The sequence below is a fragment of the Microtus ochrogaster genome, chromosome 8 (assembly GCF_000317375.1).
Source record: "Microtus ochrogaster isolate Prairie Vole_2 chromosome 8, MicOch1.0, whole genome shotgun sequence".
NCBI lineage: Eukaryota > Metazoa > Chordata > Mammalia > Rodentia > Cricetidae > Microtus > Microtus ochrogaster.
In genome coordinates this window covers 65,420,038-65,441,681 of record NC_022015.1, presented here as the reverse complement: position 1 = coordinate 65,441,681, position 21,644 = coordinate 65,420,038, and the positions used below count along the sequence as shown (strand labels likewise).

Below are 21,644 nucleotides of genomic sequence, written 5' to 3'. Positions count from 1 at the left end.
ACACAGACAGATGTGTGCACATGGACACACTCACACCTGTGCGTGCTCGCACACACACACAGGATTCAGCATTTTTCATAAGTCTGGGTTTCCTCAGCACTTGCCTTTTGCTGTTGTTGTTTGATTTTGTTTTGTCAATAGAATTTTGGCTTGTTTTTCACTTTTATCTTTTGTGTATATCTTTTAAAACTCTAATTTGAGGGGTTAAGGGTGTAGCGTAGTTGATAGTGAATGTACCTCACATGTGCAAGGTCCGGGGTATAATTCCAGCATCAGCAACAAACAAAAATCTAATTTGTTGTGAAATTGTAAGATTCTACTAGTGAAAGAATAAAGTTAATCTAATTTGAATCTTTGGGGGGAAAATGATGAAACCGAAGCCAGGAAAGGCTAAATGACTGACTAATTTAGATCTTCCCTGAGATTTTGGCAAGATCTCAACATGAGTCACAGTGTCTGCCGCATCTAGGTTTCTCTTTGCCAGCCTCATGCCCTCAGAGTAACTGAATCCATTTTGGTTACCTGTGAGACCTCTTCTGTAGCATGAACAATAAAAACCCAGAGACAGATACTGGGATTCAAGCTGAAGAGAGAGACCTTTTACCTCCACCAGATCTTCATATCGAAGGGGAGAGATCCTGTCTCCAGATCTCAGACTCCACATTCCAGTGACTTCCAGTCTCTTCCCCTTTACAGTCCTCTCTCCGCCCAGCCATTTCGCTTCTTTCTCCCTAACACTGTGATTAAAGGTGTGAACCACCACCACCTGGATCTGTTTCTGGATTGATTTTTATGTAGCCCAGGGTAGACTTGAACTCACAGAGATCCGTCTGCCTCCATATCCCTGAGTGCTGGGATTAAATTTGTGTGCCACCATTCCCCACCTGTGTGGCTAACTAGTGTGGCTGCTTTGCCCTCTGATCTTCAGTCAAGCTTGATTTATTAAAACACAAATAATATACCACTATACTCTTTTTCACTTTCTCTCAGACATTATTTGCAAAAGTCCATGAGAAGTCATCCCCTGGAAACTACACTGTCTTTTCATATCTGTAATCAGGAAACCTTTGTTTCCAGATGGCTCCCTTCCAGTGCTGCATTCCTGACATCATAGCTAGCCTGCATTCTAGCCTTCTTTCTTTTCTTCCCCTTTTATTCAACATAGATTCTTTTGTCATACAACATAATCTGAGTACAGTTTCCCCTCCCTCTACTCCAACTAGTTCCTCCCCTCCTCCTCTCCCATCCAGATCTACTCTCTGTCTGTCTTTAGAAAAGAACAGACTTCTAGGAGATAACAATGAAATACAACAAAATAAAATATGATAAGATAAATGAAGTTGGATAAAACAAGCCAATAGATGCCGGGCAGTGGTAATCCCAGCACTCAGGAGGCAAAGGCAGGCGGATCTCTGTGAGTTCGAGGCCAGCCTAGTCTATAAGAGCTAGTTCCAGGACACAGGCTCCAAAGCTACAGAGAAACCCTGTCTTGAAAAAAAAAAAGAAAGAAAGGAAGAAAGAAAAAAGAAAGAGAAAACAAAAAACAAAAACAAAAAAAAACAAGCCAAAAGAAAATAAATAAAAGAGCCCCAAGAGAAGGCACTAGAATCAGAGACCCACTCATTTACAGGTCCAGGAGGAGTCTGGCTGTGGTCTCTGTATTTGTTCCCATCTGCTGCAGGAGGAAGCTTCTCTGATGATGGCTGAGTAAGGCATGATCTGTGAGTACAGCGGAATATCCTTAGGAGTCATTTTATATCATCATCATCATCATCATCATCATCATCATCCCAGTAGTATTTGGTTTTGCCCTAGGTCTCTGGGCTGTCTAGCGTCTGGTTCTTGGTCACCCAAGCAGTGTCAGGTATGAGTTCCATCTGACGGATTGGGCCTCAAGACAATCAGACATGTGTTGGTTACTACCACAATGTTTATGCCACCATTGCCCTAACATATTTTGTAGGTAGGATAGAGTGTCGATCAATGGTTTTATGGTTGGGTTTACATTTCTCTTTAGGTGACCTGCAGAGTACCTATTCATATCATAAATACTAGAACCTGGGGGTGGAAGCTCTACGTAGGTACCAGCTCTCTCTTTCTCAGTGTTCATTGAGTTGTGTGGGTGTCATACTGTCAATTTGTGGAGAGCAGCCTATTGTCTTGGCAATAGCCTAGGTTGTTTGGGAGTTTCCATGGCAGACCGGAAGGGAGAAGCAGAACCTCTGACTTCATGTCAGTTGGCTTGAAATCCTCAATTCAAAAAGGTTCAAAACTGGCTTTGTCCCTGTGAAGGGTCGGTGTGCTGGTGGAAGTGTAACGATTTCAGTTGAGACAGGTGAGACAGAAGTGTTGCTGACGCTGCTCCCCAGGAAAGGCTTATGGGAGTTTGCTGATAAAAGGCTTCCATTCCCCTAGCTCCTTACTCCTCGGTGCTTGACGTCCAGCTCACAGCATGTCTCATGATAAGCAAGTGCTCCACTCTTGACCTACATCTTCAGCCCAGTGTGTCTTAGAATCGTCTTTGCCTTTGGACATTTCACCTCTACCTTCCCTCCTTGTATTAGTGACTTTTCTGTTGCTGTGCCAAAATACCATGGCCAAGGCAACTTAGAGAAGGAAGAGTTGATTTGGCTCCAGAGGCTTGAGACCTATCTTGGCAGGGAACTGTGGCAGCAAGCAGCAGGCATGCCAGCAGGAGCGAGAAACTGAGGCCTCACATCTTGCCCTGCAACTGTGGAGCAGAGAGAGCAAACTAGAAACACACTAGTCTTGTAATATTTCAGAACCCATCGCCGGTGACATACTTCGTCTAGAAAGGCCACACTTCCTACACATACCCAAACAGGGCTCCCACCTAGGGACCAAGCATCCAAATGCTCAGACTATGGAGGACATTTCTCATTCAGAACACACTTTTTGACTGTTCCCATTTGAGTTCTCCTTTAGCTAGTTTCTGGTGTCTCATCAAAGATAGACTTTTTAAGTTCCGAAGATGGGTGTCTCTCTTTGTTCTTTCCTCTAGCAGCAGGCAGACCAGTGTGCACGGAGTAGACAAATTTGGTGTTAGTTTCTGGTAGGAAAAGAACACAGAACAGAAGAGAACAAATTGGTAAAGGTTGCTTTGAGTTTGTGGGGCAGTGGAGGGCCCTGATCTCCTAATTCTGTGCTAAGGATTGAATCCACAGCCTCACAGCTGCTGGGCATGTCTTCCCCACTGAGCTCCTCCTCCAGCCTACGTTTAATGTCTGTGTGATCACTCCATGAACTCGCATGCTTTTTTAACCATCAGTGTTCACTGAGCCTGGGCTGTGCTGAGCAGGAATAGGCTTTTGTAAAGATATTTCATTATTAGTAGTAGTTTTTGTTTTTGTTTCAAGACAGGATTTCTCTGTGTGGCCCTGGCTGTTCTGGAACTCTGTAGACCAAGCTGGCCTTGAACTCACAGAGACACCCCCACACCCCACACTCCCGCCTCCTGAGTGCTGGGATTAAAGGCAAGTGCTACCACTGCCTAGATGTAAAGACTATTTCTTGACTACTTTGGTTTTGTTGCTGCTGTTTTTCTTGAGACGTGAGTCTTATCTATGTAGCTCCTGCTAACCTCCAATTCATGATGTCCCCACCCAGCTGGGAGTACAAAGAGGTGCCACATCCCTGTTCTTTGTTCTGTTTTTCCCCTAGCTGTTGTTTTAAATTAGTCAATAGCATGCCTAACAGACTCTTTCCTATGGTAACCTTTCTCACTAGAAACGATGGGTTATACCCAGAGGATAATGGGCTGTACTCAAAAGCCTGTGCATGTGTTGCCTGTCTTTTGGGTTTTAAGAGGCCCGAAGTGGTTATTTTTGTCAACTTGACTGATACAAGCTAGGGTCACGTGAGAAAAGGGAACCTCAATGGAAAAAAATGCCTTTATCAGATTGGCTCACAGTCAGTGGTTGGGCCATTTTCCTGACAATGTTGATGTGGGTGTGTCCAGCTGCTCCCAGTCCTGCCTCCAGGTTCCTGCTGTGACCGGCTAGATAAACCCTTCCTTCCCCACTGTGCTGTTGGTCCCGGCGTTTACAGGGCAACAGGAGGTGAACTAGGACGAGGCCCAATATATTCTTGACCGTTACTTCCGTTTTCATGAGTCAGAGTCCGTACACGTTTGCACCATAAGTTTACAGGCTTGCTTCTGTTTGTTTTCTCCCTCTGTCTCTAGGGTGGCAATAGTTTCCAAATCATTTGAAGGGAAAACTGACCGCACAGAGCAGTGGTATGGAACCCAGTACAAGCAAGAAGCCATCCCAGAGGAAGTCATTCAGGTAGGTTTACGTCATCTGTGAATAAGCCTGAGCTATGAGGAGCTAGGGGAACCCAGATCCCCTCGATCCTGCCACGCAGGTTCCAGAGCATGGAGAGTGATGGCACTGTCACCTTTGCTGCTTGAGAAGGGTCAGAGGAACTGGAGGTTTCTCTTGAAGCCTCATGTTCTGGCTCCTACAGACGCCCAGCCTTCCTGCATCTAAGCCCTCTTACCTACCAGAAACTAACACCAAATTTGTCTACTCCGTGCACACTGGTCTGCCTGCTGCTAGAGGAAAGAACAAAGAGAGACACCCATCTTCGGAACTTAAACTGTGTATGGGGAGCACAGTTGCACAGCACCGGGAAGGCAAGAGATCGGAAGACTAGGGCAAGCTGCTGAGGGCCGGCTGTACTGCACGGTCCTGGCTGGGGCTCGCAGTCCTGGCTGGGGCTCACAGTCCTGGCTGGGGCTCGCAGTCCTGGCGGGGCTCAGCCCGCTTTACTTTCTGCTAGCATTATGATTTGCCCTCATTGGTCACTCTTTTTTCAACACAGGAGAACTATGACTTATTTCCAGACTGTTGTGCTAAGATTTCATTCTCCCAATTTTTCGAGGCTTTGCTTAGCTGAGTAGAATCTTTTTCTCTCTCGCTTGTTGGCTGTGGACCCTTGTTTTGGTCCATTACCAACAGTGCCAGAAAACCTTATAAGTAATGATTTTTTTTATTTCAGTGACAATACAGGAAAAGAAATATTTTTTCCATTTTTATTTTATTGTGTGTGCATGATATGTATGTGGAGGTTAGACAACAACGTTGTGTGGTCAGCTCTCTCCTTCTGGCTCCACACGGGTTCCAAGGATGGAGCTCGAGTGTCCAGGCTGGTGTGGCCAGCGCTTATATCTCTGTCTTAAATATCAATGATACTTCAGGGAGCTCTGACACTTTGATGCCCTCCAGGATGTGACTAAATCCATATTTTTTTTTTTTTTTTTTTTTTTTGGATTTTTCGAGACAGGGTTTCTCTGTAGTTTTTGGTTCCTGTCCTGGAACTAGCTCTTGTAGACCAGGCTGGCCTCGAACTCACAGAGATCCGCCTGCCTCAGCCTCCCAAGTGCTGGGATTAAAGGCGTGTGCCACCACCGCCCGGCTAAATCCTTATTCTTTTTTTTACTCTACAGTGAGATTTATTTCCAAATACATGACTTATTTTTTTGTCCTGTCCACATATTTCAAAGTGCAGTTTCTAGCCGGGCAATGGTGGCGCACGCCTTTAATCCCAGCACTTGGGAGGCAGAGGCAGGCGGATCTCTGAGACCAGCCTGGTCTACAAGAGCTAGTTCCGGACAGGCACCAAAGCTACAAAGAAACCCTGTCTCGAAGAAAAAAAAAGAAAAAAAAAACCAAAGTGCAGTTTCTGCAGAAGCAGCTACAGCAATATCTGAGGGATAGAATTGGTCCTGATCACATGATTCAGGATTTGTGAAGATGGCTTGATAGTCACTCCAGGGAGCTCTGACATGAATTAATGTTTTCAAAGTACATAGTATATCACTTCTAAGGGATCCTCTTCAGTCCTGGGACTGAAATAACCTGTAAACAAGGAGAACCTTCTGTTTACCAAATTATGACTATAGCAGCCTTGCCCTGGAGAATTTTTCTCAAGTTTATCTGGAAGTTCAGCAGTGAGGTGGCTTGCTGTGTGTTTTCTGTCCTCCGCTCTGCCTTTCTGGAGACACGCTGCAGCTTAAATACTCTCTCTCATCAGCATCTCTACTCTCCCTGTGCCAAAAGACCACATGTGTCAACACCGAAATCAAGCTGCAGCGTCCGCAAAGCTGTGACATGTCAACTAGCTGACAAGTGACCGGATCCGGAATTATTGGCACTAGTTTGCCCCTTTGGGTTTTCAATAATAAAAAGCCTGATTAGTTGTGAGCCTGAGCTTTAACAGCTGACCCATCTTTCCAGCCAATGCAGTGTTGTCAATTAGGGTTCTGGGATCTGTCCAGCTTCGCTGTTGGAACCAGTTTGTGTCATTCTCAACCTAGATCTGGTCTTTGTTTTACCTTGTCTTGAATTATTGGCTTACCTAATAGTTTGCATGTTCTGGAAGAAATGGGCTAGGCCTTAAGAGTCCTGAAGTGATGGACTGGTGAGTGTGCTCCATGGGCTGGTGAGTGTGCTCCTGGGCTGGTGAGAGTGCTCCTGGGCTGGTGAGAGTGCTCCTGGGCTGGTGAGTGTGCTCCATGGGCTGGTGAGTGTGCTCCGTGGGTAAAGGCACTTGCTTCCAAAGCTGATGGCTAGGGTTCTGTCCCCAGAATCCACCTGGTGTGTGGAAGAAGATGATCCCTACAGCTTGTCCTCTGACCTCCACATAGGCAGTGTGTGGTGTGTGTGCAGCTGAATACAAAATAAACAAGAGGGGAAAAAAATAAGAGTACCAAGGTGGAAGAAGCCCTCAATTAGCCTGGCCTTTGGCCATAGATAGAGGCAGCAGCATAATAGAAAGTATGGATTTAAATATCCCTGGGTAGGTGCTTATTTTTAAAGAACTGCAGCAGGTATGATCCCGTCAGCGTCTCTGTGTTCCACAGACTCGAATTTTTCTTTAACTAGCTGATTAGAAGCTGCAGGAAGAAGAAAAAAAATTGTATAGATAAATGTAAAATCTCTTTTAGTACCAGAAAGATAAGCTGAATGAAGTGTCATGAAAATCTGTCAGCATCCATTGCTTCTGACTGTAGCCCCTTCATATATGACGGGAGAATGCTCCTTCCTGTTTGCTTGGTATAGCAAGGACACTGTTTTTTGTTGAGTCAGCCAGGCTGGTGTCTCACTGGGGATCCTTCTGCCTCTGCTTCCCGAGTACTAGGATTACAGAATGGAAGAACCATTGCCAGAGAGCATTTACCACTGCTTTGCAGTGTGATACTGAAGATCAAACCAGGGGATAGCCTAGCCCAAAGACGGTATTTTTAACTCAGGTTATATTCATAATTGCTTTTGTGTGTATGTGTGTTTTATTATTCATCTAGAAGTGGCAAAATGCTGAACTGAATGGGAAATTTAAACTTCCAACAAAGAATGAGTTTATCCCTACAAATTTTGAGATTTTGTCATTGGAGAAAGATGCGACACCGTACCCTGCTCTTATTAAGGTAACGTGCTGAGTCTGTGTTTCTTTGTTTATGATGGGGCTTTCTTATGATACCCAACTTTTGGGGCTCAAGTGATTCTCTTGCCTTCACCCCTGAATTTCTCGTGCTGTAGACTTGTACTAGCATACCATATAGTGAGTGGTTTTAATTAATAGGTCAGCAGACCTATTAAATGGAGAAATAGAGAGGTCAGTTCTTACATTTGGTACTTTTTTCGTTTAGAATTTGTCACTCCTATGAGGTGACAGAAATTCTGTAAAAAAATACAAGAAATACTATAAAGTTAAAAATACAGCAGCAAACAAAGCTACTGACTAACATAGGAACATGGGATTGCTTTGTTGTAGGAGAAAAGTCAGGGCTCTTCTGGATGGTAAGTGTTGAAAGGTCTCCTTTCTACCCAGTAAAGATCGGTAAAGAAATGGCTCTGAAGCCGGGCGTTGGTGGCGCACGCCTTTAATCCCAGCACTTGGGAGGCAGAGGCAGGCGGATCTCTGTGAGTTCGAGACCAGCCTGGTCTTAAAGAGCTAGTTCCAGGACAGGCTCCAAAACCACAGAGAAACCCTGTCTCGAAAAACCAAAAAAAAAAAAAAAAAAAGAAAAGAAATGGCTCTGTGCCACTTCATGCAGGGTCAGGTCGAAAGCCTATTTGAGGGAAGTCCCAACACTTGTAACTGCACGGAGCTCCTGCAGTTACAAGTCAGGGAAGGGTGACGGCAGAGCTCCCTCCTTTTTCAGAATGTTCTTTTCATGTCATTATTTCACTCCATGGATAAAGTGTGTAAAAATTTGCAGCATATTCTTGGTTCTAAACTTGCACACTAAAACTCAGATAGTAGATACTGCCTTCCATTGTTTTTATCTTCCCGTGACCTAACACCCAGATGACGTTGGTAAGACAAGAGTCATTGTTTAGGAGCATGAAATTTAGTTTATCTTAATAGGTTATTAATGAAATATTTTTTTTCCTGTAAGGTGACTTTAATGATTATGATTAAGAAAAGGAGAACTGTTTTTATTAATTGCCTCTTTTTGGGTGGAGGTGTTAGAGGGCTGTGCTCAAGTTAAGCACACATTCTACTATTGCACTATAATCTCATTGTTTGTTTGTACAGTTCTGGGGCTTGAACCCAGGGCATTGCATATGCTAGGCAAAAACTCTACCACTAAGCTATGTCTTTAGGCCCTGTGTTTTAGATAGGGATTTGCTATTGTAGCTCAGGCTAGCCTTGCACCTGATGTAGTTAAGACTAGCCTCCTCAGTCCTCCCTAGATTCCAAATTCTGGCATTGCAATTATGCCCCTCTGCCTGGCCAAACTGTTTTAAATGTTTTGTCAGAGTAAAGTGCTGAGCACATTAAATTGTTTGTATCCCTTAAACAGTTTCAAGGCTTAAAATGAACACTTGAGAGCATTCTTGTAAATGAAATAAGTTATTATTAGATTGTTCATTTTGGTGTGCTTTTTACTGTGGCATAGCAAATTGTTCTAAAACTTACCAGCTTCAAAACCACAAATATCTTTTTAAAAATCAGTTAAAACCACAAGATGCATTTTCTGAGGGCCAGGGGTCTAAATGACAGGGTTCAGTAGTTCTGGCTCAGGTTCTATAATGAGGTTATAGTTGAGTATGTTTGAGGTTTCTTCTAGGACTTTGTTCCTTAGAAGGCTAAAATAGGGCTGGAGAATTCTCTCTTAGGCACAATTTTGTGGTTGTTAATAGACCTTAGGTCTTCAGCATGTAGATTTCTCAACTCAGTAGAGTTGTTTGACATGGCAGCTGGCTGTCCCCAGACGATTGACTGAAAGGGTACTGTAATGGCCAAGGTCTTACATTGTCGGAGCCAAAGTCTTTTTTAAAGATTTTTATTTATTATGTATAGTGTTCTGTCTGCATATATGCCTACTCGACAGAAGAGAGCACCAGATCTCATTACAGATGGTTGTGAGCCACCATGTGGTTGCTGGGAATTGAACTCAGGACCTCAGGAAGAGCAGTAAGTGCTCTTAACCTCTGAGCCATCTCTCCAGTCCCCATGGGAGCCAAAGTCTTACAGTTGAATCTTGGGGATAGAGTACCCCCTGAGCCTGTGGTTTCCTGTCAGTTAGGCAGGCTAACTTGTACTATACATGGGTGTGAATCCCAGCCAACAGGGTTGTGGATGACCTAGAGGCTGGGCTGGCTGTCAGATCTATCCAAAAGATGTCCTGTGCCTCTTGGGCACCCAGTGTCCAGGAAGATGATGTCAGAACAGCTGGTACTGATGTCTTCTCTACCATGCTCTCATCTCCCCATTCAAGGGACATAGAGAGCTAGCTTCTCTGCCACAAGAACTGGCAATCTCTCTCTGTTCTACTTGCTAACCTGGGTGCTTCAAGATTGTGAGACAGCAGCAACCTTCAGAATAATGTCCTTTTCCCCTCAACTTGAAGAGTATTTTGAGCAGATACTTTTATGAAGTGTACCTCTGTTTCCCTAATGAAACTGTTTCTCTGTCACAGGATACAGCCATGAGTAAGCTGTGGTTCAAGCAAGATGATAAATTTTTCTTGCCGAAAGCTTGTCTCAACTTTGAGTTTTTCAGGTATGTAGTTAAATCCAGCTTAGGAAATCAACAATTATGTTTTTGTTGAGTGTTCTCTTCTTAAGCATCCATTCTTGAGATAATAAGAATTAGATTTCTCCTATACAAGGAAAGGTTGCTAAGAAGTGCTGAAAATCAAAGTTAATTCTTCCTTGCATTAATGAATGTTCCCTTTAGCTCAATTGACGTATCATATCTCTTATTAGGAGGGTCTTCTTAGCCTTCGGGATTTGGGAATCTGGGACGGGCTAAAGATTTATCCAGAAGGTTCATTTAGGAAAAATTAATGTTTGAAATGTTTTTGTTCATTTTTTTCAATTCCTGAAGCTTGCCCAGAGACATATGTGTATGAATACATAAATACGTGTGTGTGTGTGTGTGTGTGTGTGTGTGTGTGTGTGAGTGTGAGTATGTGCCCAGGGATGTGTGCATAAATAAATACATGTTTGTATACATAAATGTACACATGAATGTGTTTATACACACCCACAAAGAGAAGGGAGGTGGGATTTGGGTTTTTTGACATAAAATCTCAAAACCATACCTCACATGACAGTGTTTGTCTTTTAGAGGGGTCTATGCAGGAGCCTTCTAACAATTGCAGAGTTGACCTTCAAGGGCTGGTTTCCCCTTCAGAAGAGCAAAGCCCAGAGAGCACCTTGACTCTGACCTCATCACAGACCTCGCACCAGGGCCTCTAGACTGCAGTTTCCACATCTCTGACCCTCAGACGCATGTGCATTTCATGGTTAAACGTTAGTAGCTTTAACTGCTAAATCTTAGAGTGCTTTAGAATAATGTAAAATAACACACAGTCTGGCTGTTCTGCCTGAGCCTTAGCGTTGGGATTACAGATGTTCACTACTAAACCTGACATATACTATAATATTATATTTTTAAAGCCAATGTTCTCATAAAAAGTGAATTTATCATTGGGCGATGGTGGCACATCCCTTTAATCCCAGTTCTCGGGGGGCAAAGTCAGGCGGATCTCTGTGAGATTGAGGCCAGCCTGGTCTACAGAGTCTACAGAGTGAGTTCCAGGGCAGCCAGGGCTACACAGAGAAACCTTATTTTAAATAGAGAGAGAGAGAAAGAGAGGGACAGAGAGGGAAAGAGAGAGAGAGAAACTATATGTGTATGTTGTATATGTCTTTTTCACCTTTCCAGAAATAGGATTAGATTATGTATACTTTATGCATACATTACATTATGTATACTTAAAACACAGTTTTAAAGACCCGCTAAACCATATGAAGGTGTATAGTGTCTGAATACAATATATTTGAGCCAGAATTTGCATATTTCAGTGGAATCATGTCTCTTTAAAAGTATATTTTTTGGCCTACTCCAGTGCCCTGCACACATAGTTGTGTGACGTGGTGTTTAGAACATTTGTAATTCTTTTCTAAGCTTGAGTCAGACGGCATTGGACCACCAGTCCTGGCTCTACTGACTTTCAGCCCCACCTGACGACGCTCCAGTTGCCAAAGATGTTGTTGCTTTGACTTTGTCATGGCCTTACTTTCCTTTTGATGAGCTGGCTCGCTCAGTCTCTTTCTCTTTCACCACACCCGCCTCCCTGGGTGTGGTGTGGTGTGGTGTGGTGTGGTGTGGTGTGGTGTGGTGTGGTGTGGTGTGGTGTGGTGTGGTGTGGTGTGGTTTGGGTGTGGATGGTGCGTGTGTGTGTGTGTGTGTGTGTGTCTGTGTGTGTGTGTGACGGGGGAAGGGGCTTAAGTTTAAAGCTGCTCATTGCCTAAAAGAGAGAATTAAGTGGCAGCCTCCATTTAGATTTTTCTGTTTGATTTTAATTTTCCTAGTACCTAAGCATTTTCTCTGTATTTTTGATTTATTATTAGCTTGGATAAAATAGTTAGCATTGCTCTCAGCCCATTATGTGTAGTGCAGTACAGTTACTACTACAGGAGAGTAAAACCTTTCCTTGGCTTCCAGGTAAGGCAGAAAGCACAGTCCTTGGTCTGGAGCAGTAGTGAGCGGTAGTAAGGAAAGTCCTCCTGTCCATCTGCCAGATTGCCCCAAGACTTGCTCCCCTGCTTGCTCTGGGTGCAGGCCCAGTGGGTCCCGTTATCACCATGGAGTAATTTTCCTTCCCTGCCCTCCCCCCTTCTCCTTATTTACTGCTTTTTATTCCATAACCCGACCACCACCTGGTGAGCCCTCGGGGATTTTCTCCCGATTCCTCCTCACGAGCTAGCTCTCCAACACTGCTTAATGGCTGGCTCTTTCCTTGGTGCTGACAGAGCTGAGCAGTGTTGTATAGGCAACCGAGCAGGTCATTTAACTTTAGTTTGAATCCCAAACTCTGGTGCTACCAACCCAGGTGCCCTGGGGAAAATAGCTTCCTGACTGGGTGGTGAAAGTTGTCTTTGACTGCTACATGGTCTCTTCTCTTTTCATACACTCTCACATACATATTTTCATACTGTAATTATTTTCTAATCCTAGCTGCAGTTAGTTCTGTGGTAAACTTTATTAATGTTCTGATAGTACTCTAGTTCTGTTGATTACGGGTAAGCTAATATTTTCACAATTCTTTCCAATCTTTCTCTTTTAAGACCATGTGGTTAGAGCACACAGGTTCCCCAGCCTCATATCTCTGAACTTTACGAGTATAGCTTGCTTGGAGAGAGAAGAGATGCTGTATCGACTCACCGGCCCTGTCTCCTCCCTGCGGCTGAAGGACGGCCATGCTCTTTAACCTTTTCTTCTTCTCACCTTCCTTTCCTTTCCAGCTAGTCAGGTAGCCTATGCCAGCCGTTCTCAACCTGTGGGTCACGACCCTTCCACAGGGCTCACGTATCAGATATCCTGCATATCAGATTTTTACATCACGATTCATAACAATAGTAAAATTGCAGTTATGACATAGCAACGAAATAATTCTATGGTTGGGAGTCACCACAACATGAGGAACTGTGCTAAAGGGTGATAGTGTTAGGAAGGTTGGGATCACTGCCCTACACCATCTGAGGTAATCAGTTCTCCTCACCATCACCAGTGCACGCATATAGCTTGTCTCTGACGTCTTCTTAGACCCTTTTCTCCTCATGGCAAAAAGGAACCTGTTCAAGAATTCAGCCATGCCCTCAGGAAATGATAGAAACTGATACTTGCTATCCAAGGCCCAGCACCCGGGAAGTGACAAACCGCTCTTTCACTGTCCGCGTTCTCTTCCAGCCCTTTTGCTTATGTGGACCCCTTGCACTGTAACATGGCCTATTTGTACCTTGAGCTCCTCAAAGACTCACTCAACGAGTATGCATATGCAGCAGAGCTAGCGGGCCTGAGCTATGACCTCCAAAATACCATCTATGGGATGTATGTAAGTACCCATGCTCGGCCTTCCACTCTCAGCGTTTACATTGATTGGATGGAAGCATTTGGAACTGTGGGTATGACTTTCTTAAAAAAAAAAAAAGAAAAGAAAAACTTTATGGTTTATCACATTTTCTTTTTATTTAATTTTTAAGTTAGCTTTTATTCTAACATTCCACTGTGTACCATTCATTGTATGCAGAGTTTCCTTGATTTTTTTTAACCATCTTTCATCAGAATGCCATATTTTTATCCTCAAACAAAATTGTGCCCGCCCAAGGTTTAGCTCTCACCCATTCTGTATCCGAACTCTTGCGCTTCAGAAAGACAGAATGACATCATCTCTTTGTAAACACGTGAGGCTGGCCTGTCCTGTTTCCCCAGAAGTCAGGTCACGAGGCTGCATATTCATACTCTTCGGTCATGTTTCTTGACTGTCATGCCGCCGTCTGAGGTATCAAAGCATTTCTTTTGTTTTTCTTTTCGTTAGTCGCTACATTTATGCTGATCCTCTCCATTGCAACATGACATACCTGTTTATCAGGTTATTGAAGGATGATTTAAAAGAGTATACATATGCAGCACGCCTGTCAGGTTTGAGCTATGCCATTGCAGCAGGGATGAATGCAATTCTTGTAAGTAAAATGCAAGCCCAAGAAAAGACACCACACTGTTAAAGCTTTCTGTTGAGCTTGGGAAACTATTAACGTCTGCATCTTTAAACAGGAAGGTTGATGGGTTTTTTTTCCTGCACCTTTTAAATGACTGAAAGTTTCAAATTAGTGTTAGCCCACTAACAAGTGACTGGGACAACTTCGTGCATCTTGTGAACATGCCTGTGTGCTACATATATGTGCATGTTCTGTTTGAAATGTCTAACATACTAATCCTAAAAGCATTTGTTTCTCCCAGTGTGTTTGAGTCCTTTTCTACTTATAAGGAAAGGCTGTTTGTTATTATTGTGGTGCTTGGATTACATAAGCATCTTTTATTTCTATAGACAGTAGCAGAAAGATCCTGTGTTCAGATCTGCCTGGCACTTTATTTTGTGTCATGTTTCATTAACTGTTTTACATATGTTATTCTTATATCCTGCCCTTGATGATATCTCAGTTGTGAATTAGCATCCATTTAATGATACACGTTTATTCTCACTGATCTTGAAAGCATGTGTTTAGTAAAAACTGAGGTGAGCGCATGTCCCAAATCTTAAAACAAAAGGTTTTAAAATTTCATTTCTTTTTCTTTTTTTCTACATTATTTTAGTGACATCCAGCCAGAGATGATTATTTAAATATTTCTAAAGAGTTTTGGAATGTGTCCAACAGATAGGTAGCAATCCCCTCTGATTTTTGCCTTCTTACCAAATTCATAATTTTGGGGCTGGAAAGATAGCTTAGAGATTAGGAGCACAGCTGTTCTTCTAAAAGTCCTGGGTTCAATTCCCAACAACCACATGGTGGCTCATGAACCATTTATAATGAGATCTGGCATGCAGGCATACATGCAGACAGAGCACTGTATACATAACAATTTTTTTAAAGTATTAATTCTACTATTCATCAGAATTTTTCTTAATATAAAATTTAGGAGCTTTGGGTGTCACTCCAAGGTAGAGCATATACTTAGCATGGAACTGGAGTTCAGACTCCAACACCAAAAAGAAGATAAAAACTGAAGACACGTTCTGTAATTAAATTTGATACAGTGAGAACATGAATGTCCCAGGGTGGTAGGGGTCACTGTAGTTTGGCATCAGGTGAGTTTACCTCCTGTTGACTTTATTTGGGAAAGGGTATTGTTTAATATGAAGATGACCAGTGTTACGTTAAGCTTATATTACTAATATCTTCAACTCTTCCTGTAGCTCTCAGTGAAAGGTTACAATGACAAACAGCCAATTTTGCTAAAGAAGATTACTGAAAAAATGGCCACTTTTGAGATTGATAAAAAAAGATTTGAAATTATAAAAGAGGCGGTAAGTCTTATAACATGTTTCTATAATTTTTATTAATCCAGTTTGTTGTCATGTTATAAAAATTGCTGGACTGGAGAGATGGCTCAGAGGTTAAGAGCACTTACAGCTCTTCCAAAGGACCTGAGTTCAATTCCCAGCAACCACGTGGTGGCTCACAACTATCTGTAACAAGATCTGGTGCCCTCTTCTGGCCTGCAGGCATACATGCAGGGAGAACACTGTATATATAATCAATAAATAAATTTTTTAAAAATTGCTTATAATGGATAGAGGATTGGGGACCAAAAGCATAGTTCTGAGTCATCGTGTTTGCTGGATTTCCCTTAGGAAGCTGAGCCCTGTCGTATACACCTGACTCTGTCAGCTTCAGAACATACTAGAGTTGCAGGACTGACTCTGGGGAAGCTCCAGTGGAAGTGAGAGACTTCTTACCCCAGTCTTCATTTTAGACACATTCCTGCTTGGGTAGCTGGAGGCTGCCTACCGGAAGAGCTTTCTTACTTGATAGTGCAGCCTTTAGGGCTTATGTGTCTTCCACTGAAATTCATGCCATGTTTGGCCCAGGACTGGATAAACTCAGTTTTCAATTGAGTGTCCAATAACTACTACTCAGTTACTTGCTTATGAAGACCTTGGAGATGTGCAGTATCCAAGGATTTCTGGGAATTACTTTCTGAGGCTGGCAAGATGTCCCATAGAGAAGGCATTTAGATACACGTCATATGCCAGAGGTAAAGATGCAACCTGACAATGAAAATGTCTGCCCTTTCGTGTAAGAACCAGAGAAGGGTTTTAGTTACTGTGCCTAATAATGTAGAAGAGGACAAAGTAAATGTCCTTGCATGCCAGTTACACATAATTTATGTAGAAGAACTTGGATTGTAGCTGATTTTTTAAATTGACTTTGAAAATTAATGAACCCATGTTTCCCTTCCCTAGTACATGCGCTCTCTTAATAACTTCCGGGCGGAACAGCCTCACCAGCACGCCATGTACTACCTCCGCTTGCTGATGACCGAAGTGGCCTGGACTAAAGATGAGTTGAAAGAAGCCCTCGATGGTGAGACTCTCCTGCCTAATTCTCTAATTCATTCCATTGTCTGAGGGCGAGGCAGCAAGAACCTCAGAATTTAGTACGGTCCAGTGATATTTACCAACTGCCTCACAGCCAGTCTATAGGTTAAACAGTGATCGGTTAGAAGGGTCTGTGGATCAGGGACTAGAGCTGGGAAGCATTGAGTAGAAAAATCATTTCAATAAGGATGGGATGGTAAGTGTTACGCCAGGAAGCTAGAGAAGGGGTCCCTAGGCAGCACAGTGTGGGTGGGCCATGTTCCAGTTCTACAGCGACTTAGAACTCAGTGACTCAAGATAAGAGACCACTGCAGATGTGTGTGTGTGTGTGTGTGTGTGAGAGAGAGAGAGAGAGAGAGAGAGAGAGAGAGAAGAGAGAGACCGACCTTTAAAACAAGGCAGTAGCTTATACTTTTATATTGAAAAATAACATCTATAAAATGCCTGACCCATCATAGGTATTTAATTAATTTAATTAGTTCCTAAGGAAGGATTAGGACATGTACAAGGGATGTGAGAAGCAGGAAAATTACTACTGGGACATGGTATAACAATTGTCACAGGCAGTGTCCACCCACAGATGTTTGTATTACTAAAACTCTGAGAGAAATGCAGCTAGTGAGATTGCTCAATGGGTTAAGGTGCCCACAGCATGCTGATGACTTGAGTTGGATCCCCAGTGCCCATAGGTGGGAAGAGAGAACTGACTCTTGTATGTTGTCCTCTGACCCCTACGTTCACCACCACCGCATACGTGTTGCTACTCTCCGCTCTAGACTGCCGTAAAAAACAAACAACAGATAAATAGACAAACAAATAAAAGTTAATGCAATAAAATTTTAATTTAAGAATTTGAGAGAAAGCTGTATTTATACAGTCTTAAACTGTCCCCCCAAACAAATTAATTCTAATGGGAAAATTTGACTGTGATAGGCTTTGGAAGTGGGAACTTTCAAATTGCTTGCTGAGCATACACAAGCTACTCCGTTATTACCTAAAAATAGAACAGTGCATAATGAAAACCCTGGTAGACACCACCTTAGCCAGGTAACTTCGGATCACATATCCAGTAGCATGGCATACCCCTCATGCACTTGGATGCACACGGCCTCTGCAGTGCGTCTCCCTGCTAGTGTATCGATGTAGTTTGATCGTGAGAAGACACTAGATAAACAATGGAGTTCTGAGGGACTGTCTCCAGTGTAAGGACGCACGGCCGCTAGTTGTAATACAGGACTATAGATTAGATACTGGAGAGAAAAAGGACATTCTTGTAAAAACTGGAATCCAAGGCCTTAATCCCAGCACACTGGCGCAGAGACAGGGAGATCCTGGTGAGTTCAAGGCCACCCTGGTCTACATAGCAAGTTCTAGACCAACCAGGGCTACATAGTAAGACTGTGTCTCAAAAAATTCACAACAAGGAAAAATTAAGACTGAAATTCAAGTAAAGACTGTACTTGGGTTAACAGTATCATATTAGTTTGGTGGTAGCGTGCTTGCCTAGCATATACAAAGCCTTGGATTTGATCTTGAAAAAAAAAATAGTGTATTGATTGCTTAGGTTTTGATAATCATGTTGTAGTTCTTGAAATATGATAACATTAGACAAATCTGGGTAAAGAGTCCAAAGGGAACTCTAGTATTTTGCAAGTTTTATATAAATCTGAAATTATTTCAAATACAAAGTTTTAAATCTTATATGCAGATCTCACTGTTTCTTACTCATTTGCAGATGTTACCCTCCCCCGACTTAAGGCCTTCATACCTCAGCTCCTGTCACGGCTGCACATTGAAGCCCTTCTCCATGGAAACATAACAAAGCAGGTATGTATGGGTGAAGTTTTAGCAGTCTTTTGTGGATCGCTGTAAGAGATTATCCCTCTGTTCTGTCATAAGACTTGACCAGCACAATGCTAAGCACATTAGAATTCTAATGCTCATTTTTTTTACTAATATGCTGTAATATTTCTTCTCCTTCAGGCTGCATTAGGAATTATGCAGATGGTAGAGGACACCCTTATTGAGCATGCCCACACCAAGCCACTCCTTCCAAGTCAGCTAGTTCGGTACAGAGAAGTCCAGCTTCCTGACAGTAAGTGAGATGTTGTACCTTTGAAAATGGGCCGCTCTTCCTTAGTAATGGGGCTTGTTACAATGAGTTGAATACACTTGGAGAATAATATGTGGTTCAATGTCAAAAATCTACAGGAAGCCTCTGTCATTTATAGAAATGTGATTATAAGTAGGTAATTTTTCCAGAGAATTCTCTGGTTTGTGAGCCATATACATGAAATTGAAGGTAGGCGGTAATTTTGAGGAGATTGATATTGGAATTCACTAGTATTTGAATATAGAGGAATTAGAGAATAAAACTCTTATGCTGGGTAGTGGTGGCACACATCTTTGATCTGAGCATTCAGGAGGTAGAGGCAGGTAGACCTTTGTGAGTTTGAGGCCAGTCTGATCTACAAAGGAGTTCCAAGACAGCTAGGATTGTTAACATGGAGAAACCCTGTCTCAAAAAATGAAAACAAATTATCTTATAGCTCATGAGATTTGAGCTATGAGGGCTGGAGATTGGGTCATCAGGTCGTGTGCTATTCCTGGAAAGGACCTGAATTTGGTTCTCAATACCCGTGGGGCAGGGGCAACTTAAAACTGCCTATAACTCTAGTTCCAGGAGAGCTGATGCCCTCTGGCCTCTATAGGTACCTGCACTCATGAGCACAGATACACACACATACATCATGCACACACACACACATGCATACAAATAAATAAATAATAAATAAATTTTGCTAGATATGGTGGTGACTTGGGAAGCAGAAGCATTTGGGTCTGTGAGTTCCAGACCAGGGTGGGCTGCACAGTGACTTTCAGGCTAGCCAGAGCTACATTGTGAGAATTTGTCTAAAAGAAAAAGGAAAGCCGCTGGATGTGGTGTAGAATGCTTGCCCAGCACACACAGAGCCTTTGATTGTTCCGAGCTGAGAATTAAAGTGGGCATGGTAGTATATTTGTATTCTCAGCACGTGGGAAGTGGAAGCAAGAGAATGAGAAATCAAGACAGGAAGTTAGAAACCAGCCTTGTGTAAATGAGACTCAGTGTAAAAAATAAAAGTTGAGGAAAACTAAGAAGCAGCTGAAATCACGGCACTCATTGGCAGTCCATTGGAATTGTTGGAGGGGGTAGTTCAGAATAGTCACAGGTACAGATAACAACATATTCCTTATGTATATTTTTCTAGGGGGATAACATCAGGAAATACTTTCATTTATATTGGATTTGTAATGTCAGATTATAGTTACACTAACAGTGGCATCTTTTGATATAAAAATTTAATGAACATTCTTTCAGTGTGGAAAACTTTAATGGGGAAGATACTAGACCAAGAATGAGGGCATCGATATTTTTGGCCATTCTTCATTGTTGGCATTCCCTGTGCATACATTATCTGTGTCCCCTGCTCATTGCTCTTTTACCTGCTGAAATGGTGCCCCTTTTCCTGCTGCTCAGGGACTTACGTCTGTATTCTAGTCCTCTTCCCAGACCTATGGGCTCCTCTGTTTTAGTCAGTTTCTTATAAAATACCCAATGTAAAATATATTTTGACTCACAGTTTTGAAGGTTTCGGGTCATGGGTAGCTAGCTGGTCTCTTGCTTTTGCATTATAACAAAGCAGAGTATCATGGGAGTACACATGGAGAAGGAGTCCCTCCCTCCTGGCAGCCAGGAGAGAAAGTGAAAGGAGGCCATGGTCCCAGCATCTCTTTCAAGCATGTTTTTAAAAATTTAACTCCCTTCCACTAGGTTCCACCTTCCAACAGTGTCTAAAGCTGGGGACCACACTCTTTAGGCTAGGGATGCAGCTCAGTGGGACAGCATCTGTCCAGCATGTGGCCCAAGGTTTGGGCCAAGCTGTAGCACCCACTACGCTTTCCTGACATCCTCAGGTGGAGTAACTACTTGTGAGGTTTTCTGAACACTTTGAAGCTCTCGGCACTTCTGCTCTTTCATGTGGGTTAAAGGGCAGCCCCATTATGAGATTATACATTCCTTTAGAGCCAGGGTTTCTGCTTTGAGTAGCTACTCAGGCAATTCAAATGTGTTATTACTTCACGGCACCCCTGTCAAACACAGCTAGTTCTGCTGCTGTGCGTGGCCAGCCGTCACAAAGCGGGTGATGGTCATCACATGCTGCTTCTCATGTGTTCCTCAGTCAGGGCATGCATGGCCAAGAGGATTAATTGGGATCTGGTGAGCACGAGCTATCCCATCGGGCTAAGCTTGAATATATTTAATGGCAGGTGAGGGTGGTCCTGTGTTCAAGCCTCAAACCAAAAGCAAAAAGAAATTGCAACATTTACCTTCACTCAAAGTGAAGAATAATAGAGGCAGAATTTCAGAGTGGAGTTTTCATGCCCCTTCCCTCCTATCCTCTCCTAGGAGCCTCTCTTTTGTCCTGATTGCGCTATCAATTTCCCTCACTTTCCGAAATAGCACAGTTTGCATCCCATTCTCAGAGTGATGGTGTTAGGAAATGACTCTGATTTAGCCGACTGATCAGACATGAATGCCTTCAGTAACCCTTCACCTGAGGCTCGGCTGGGCTACGTCTGCAGCTGGAAGGCAAATCTTATGCACTGCGAGGGAGGAAATATTTTGAGATACGTGTGAGAAACTGGAAGAGGGAAACATGAGTCTTAGGACCCATGAACCCTCCCTCTTCTGAGGAGAGACAGCACTGGCAGTGTCTACTGGGGTGGTTTATTAAGTCAGGGGTCTGTCCGTGCTAGAACCCTCGCCCTGGGTGGGTAAGACAGGAGAAGCAGGATCCAAAGCCCGCTTCAACCACACAGCAAAGTCAAGGCCAGGCTGGGCTATGTGAGACTTTGTCTCAAAAAAAAAAAAGGAAGGAAGGAAGGAAGGAAGGAAGGAAGGAAGGAAGGAAGGAAGGAAGGAAGGAAGGAAGAAAACATTGTTTTTAAAGGAAAGAAAAATTGGCGGTCAAGTGGGTAAGCATAAAGAGGGTGTTGGGGAGCACACATATAACCTCAACCTCAGCACATATATAAGGTGGAAGGATTCCAAGGCCAGCCTGGCTGGCTGTATTAATTTGCTTTCTGCTGGGCAGTGGTGGCGCACGCCTTTAATCCCAGCACTTGGGAGGCAGAGGCAGGCGGATCTCTGTGAGTTCGAGACCAGCCTGGTCTACAA

At 43.1% G+C, this 21,644-nt stretch overlaps 1 protein-coding gene across 2 annotated transcripts in view; it reads left to right on the top strand.

Annotated features, from left to right (window-relative positions):
- Ide (insulin degrading enzyme) overlaps nt 1-21,644 on the top strand; it is a 90,229-nt gene that overhangs the window by 56,789 nt on the left and 11,796 nt on the right. Inside the window, exons 12-19 of one of the 2 annotated variants that reach the window (XM_013348066.2) lie at nt 4,205-4,307; nt 7,328-7,450; nt 9,953-10,035; nt 13,862-14,006; nt 15,239-15,349; nt 16,289-16,409; nt 18,159-18,250; nt 18,407-18,518. In XM_013348066.2, the coding sequence (XP_013203520.1) occupies nt 4,205-4,307; nt 7,328-7,450; nt 9,953-10,035; nt 13,862-14,006; nt 15,239-15,349; nt 16,289-16,409; nt 18,159-18,250; nt 18,407-18,518 (890 nt within the window). Of the gene's footprint in view, nt 1-4,204; nt 4,308-7,327; nt 7,451-9,952; nt 10,036-13,233; nt 13,379-13,861; nt 14,007-15,238; nt 15,350-16,288; nt 16,410-18,158; nt 18,251-18,406; nt 18,519-21,644 lie in introns of both variants that reach the window. The other variant, XM_005352190.3, reaches the window with a different exon arrangement.